Source organism: Ciona intestinalis, chromosome 1 (genome assembly GCF_000224145.3).
Source record: "Ciona intestinalis chromosome 1, KH, whole genome shotgun sequence".
Classification (NCBI taxonomy): Eukaryota; Metazoa; Chordata; class Ascidiacea; order Phlebobranchia; family Cionidae; genus Ciona; species Ciona intestinalis.
The window spans coordinates 7,577,143-7,578,810 of NC_020166.2; the positions used below are offsets into that span (position 1 = coordinate 7,577,143).

The 1,668-nt window shown below is 31.3% G+C and overlaps 1 protein-coding gene across 1 annotated transcript in view; it reads right to left on the reverse strand.

The window, feature by feature from the left end:
- Positions 1-982: 982 nt before the first annotated feature.
- Positions 983-1,668, reverse strand: part of LOC100184913 (disrupted in renal carcinoma protein 2-like) — a 6,939-nt gene continuing 6,253 nt past the window's right edge. The window contains exons 10-11 of the mRNA XM_018817629.2: positions 1,451-1,629; positions 983-1,145 (exon numbers count right to left, since the gene is read on the reverse strand). Coding sequence (XP_018673174.2) covers positions 1,559-1,629 — 71 coding nt within the window. The 3' untranslated portion in view covers positions 983-1,145; positions 1,451-1,558. The remainder of the gene's footprint in view (positions 1,146-1,450; positions 1,630-1,668) is intronic.

Below are 1,668 nucleotides of genomic sequence, written 5' to 3' on the forward strand. Positions count from 1 at the left end.
TAACCATAGAAGCAAGGTTTTAGAAATAAAGGCACGCTTTAAACTGTTGTTGAATATAGTAGGTTGGGGGAAGATGGAACACTTTAGCACATAATATCTAAATATCCTGATCGTATTTTAAACAATTAACAACGGTCTATGGGAGTCGTTGGGAGAGAGTTTTAAATTGTTTAAAAGTTTTTTGTTTACTACCAAATGGGTTGAGAAAAATAGAATGAAAAGGAGTCCCATCTTTCCCCACCCTGCTATATATTAAGAAATATGCTGTGACTTCTATGCTAGAAATAAAACTGATGACAAAACAGCAATTTTGAAAAATTTCGCGAGCACACAAACATAAAATACACCTTCAGTTGTTTGGATTGAAAATTGTTGGTGTTAGGTAGATAGGACAACTTATGGAATAGCTTGTGGTATTTTATAAAGTAGTGTGGGTAGTACCTTGGGTGTATGTAATAGCAAAAAGTCTGATGAGATCAGACGATGTAATAGCAAAAAGTTTGATGGGATCAGTCGATTATGAAACAATAAATGAAAAGTTATGGAACAACAAAGGTAACAGAAATTAAATTGCATATAAGGGAAACAGACATGGAACAAATATTATTAATTTACTTGCAAAGTGGTAGATCGTCTTGCTGACAACATAGAGTAAGAAAATAAACAAAATTTCGCACAAAAAGACACAAACCAAGTATAAAGCCAAAATAAATTTTCAGTGAAAAATTGGAACACATTCTATATATAACATGAATATGGGATGCAATATAGAGGTGTGGGGAAAGATAGGACACTTTTAGCAAATAATATCTAAATATCCTGATCGTGTTTTAAACAATTAACAACGGTCTAGAGGAGTCGTTAAGATACAGTTTTATAATTCCTTTGTTTACTACCAAATGGAAGAAGGAAATAGAATGAGTAGGTGTCCCATCTTCCCCCACCCTACTATAACTAACACTGTGGTAATTTTTTTTTTAAATTTGGAACATATTTTTCAAATTTGGAACAAAAACTAGAAATTTACGATAAATTATCTCCGGCGTCTAGCGCCAATCGGTGGTTGATTTCTTTGGTTCCAAAAAAGAGAGCAATGAATCCGACACCAAAACAACCAAGCAGGAGATAGTTTGCGAAGGTTACATCTGGGAAGAAATGATAAAATCATTAAATTCATTAATCTCAATAATGATAAATTAAATTCATGTGTAATCTTTTTAATGAATTTTGTCATACAGTTTACATTTTTAAATTAGTATAATTGTTTAATACCAAAGTATACCTAAAATATTTTTACCAAAATGCCTATTTTCAGCCCTTTTAAACAAAAAAATTATTAAATTAAAATTCAGAGTCAAAATGCAAAAAAAATGAAAGATTTCTTTAAAAAAAAACAAAAAAATGATTCAAATCGTAGAAAATGTAAAAAAATCAACAATATTACTCTTACCACTTGAAACTTTGAGGCCTATCAAGAAAACAAATGAACAGATGTTATAAAACCACACAAGTACAGATGTGGATGTAGCTTCACTGACAGGGTAGGCTGAATCAGCAGCTAACTCCATACCAAGTGGTACAGCAGCATTGATTGCGATCCAAGGATTATCATAGTCGTCCATATTTCCACTAGAATAAAATATTTTTTTTTACAAAATTTTTTTGGGA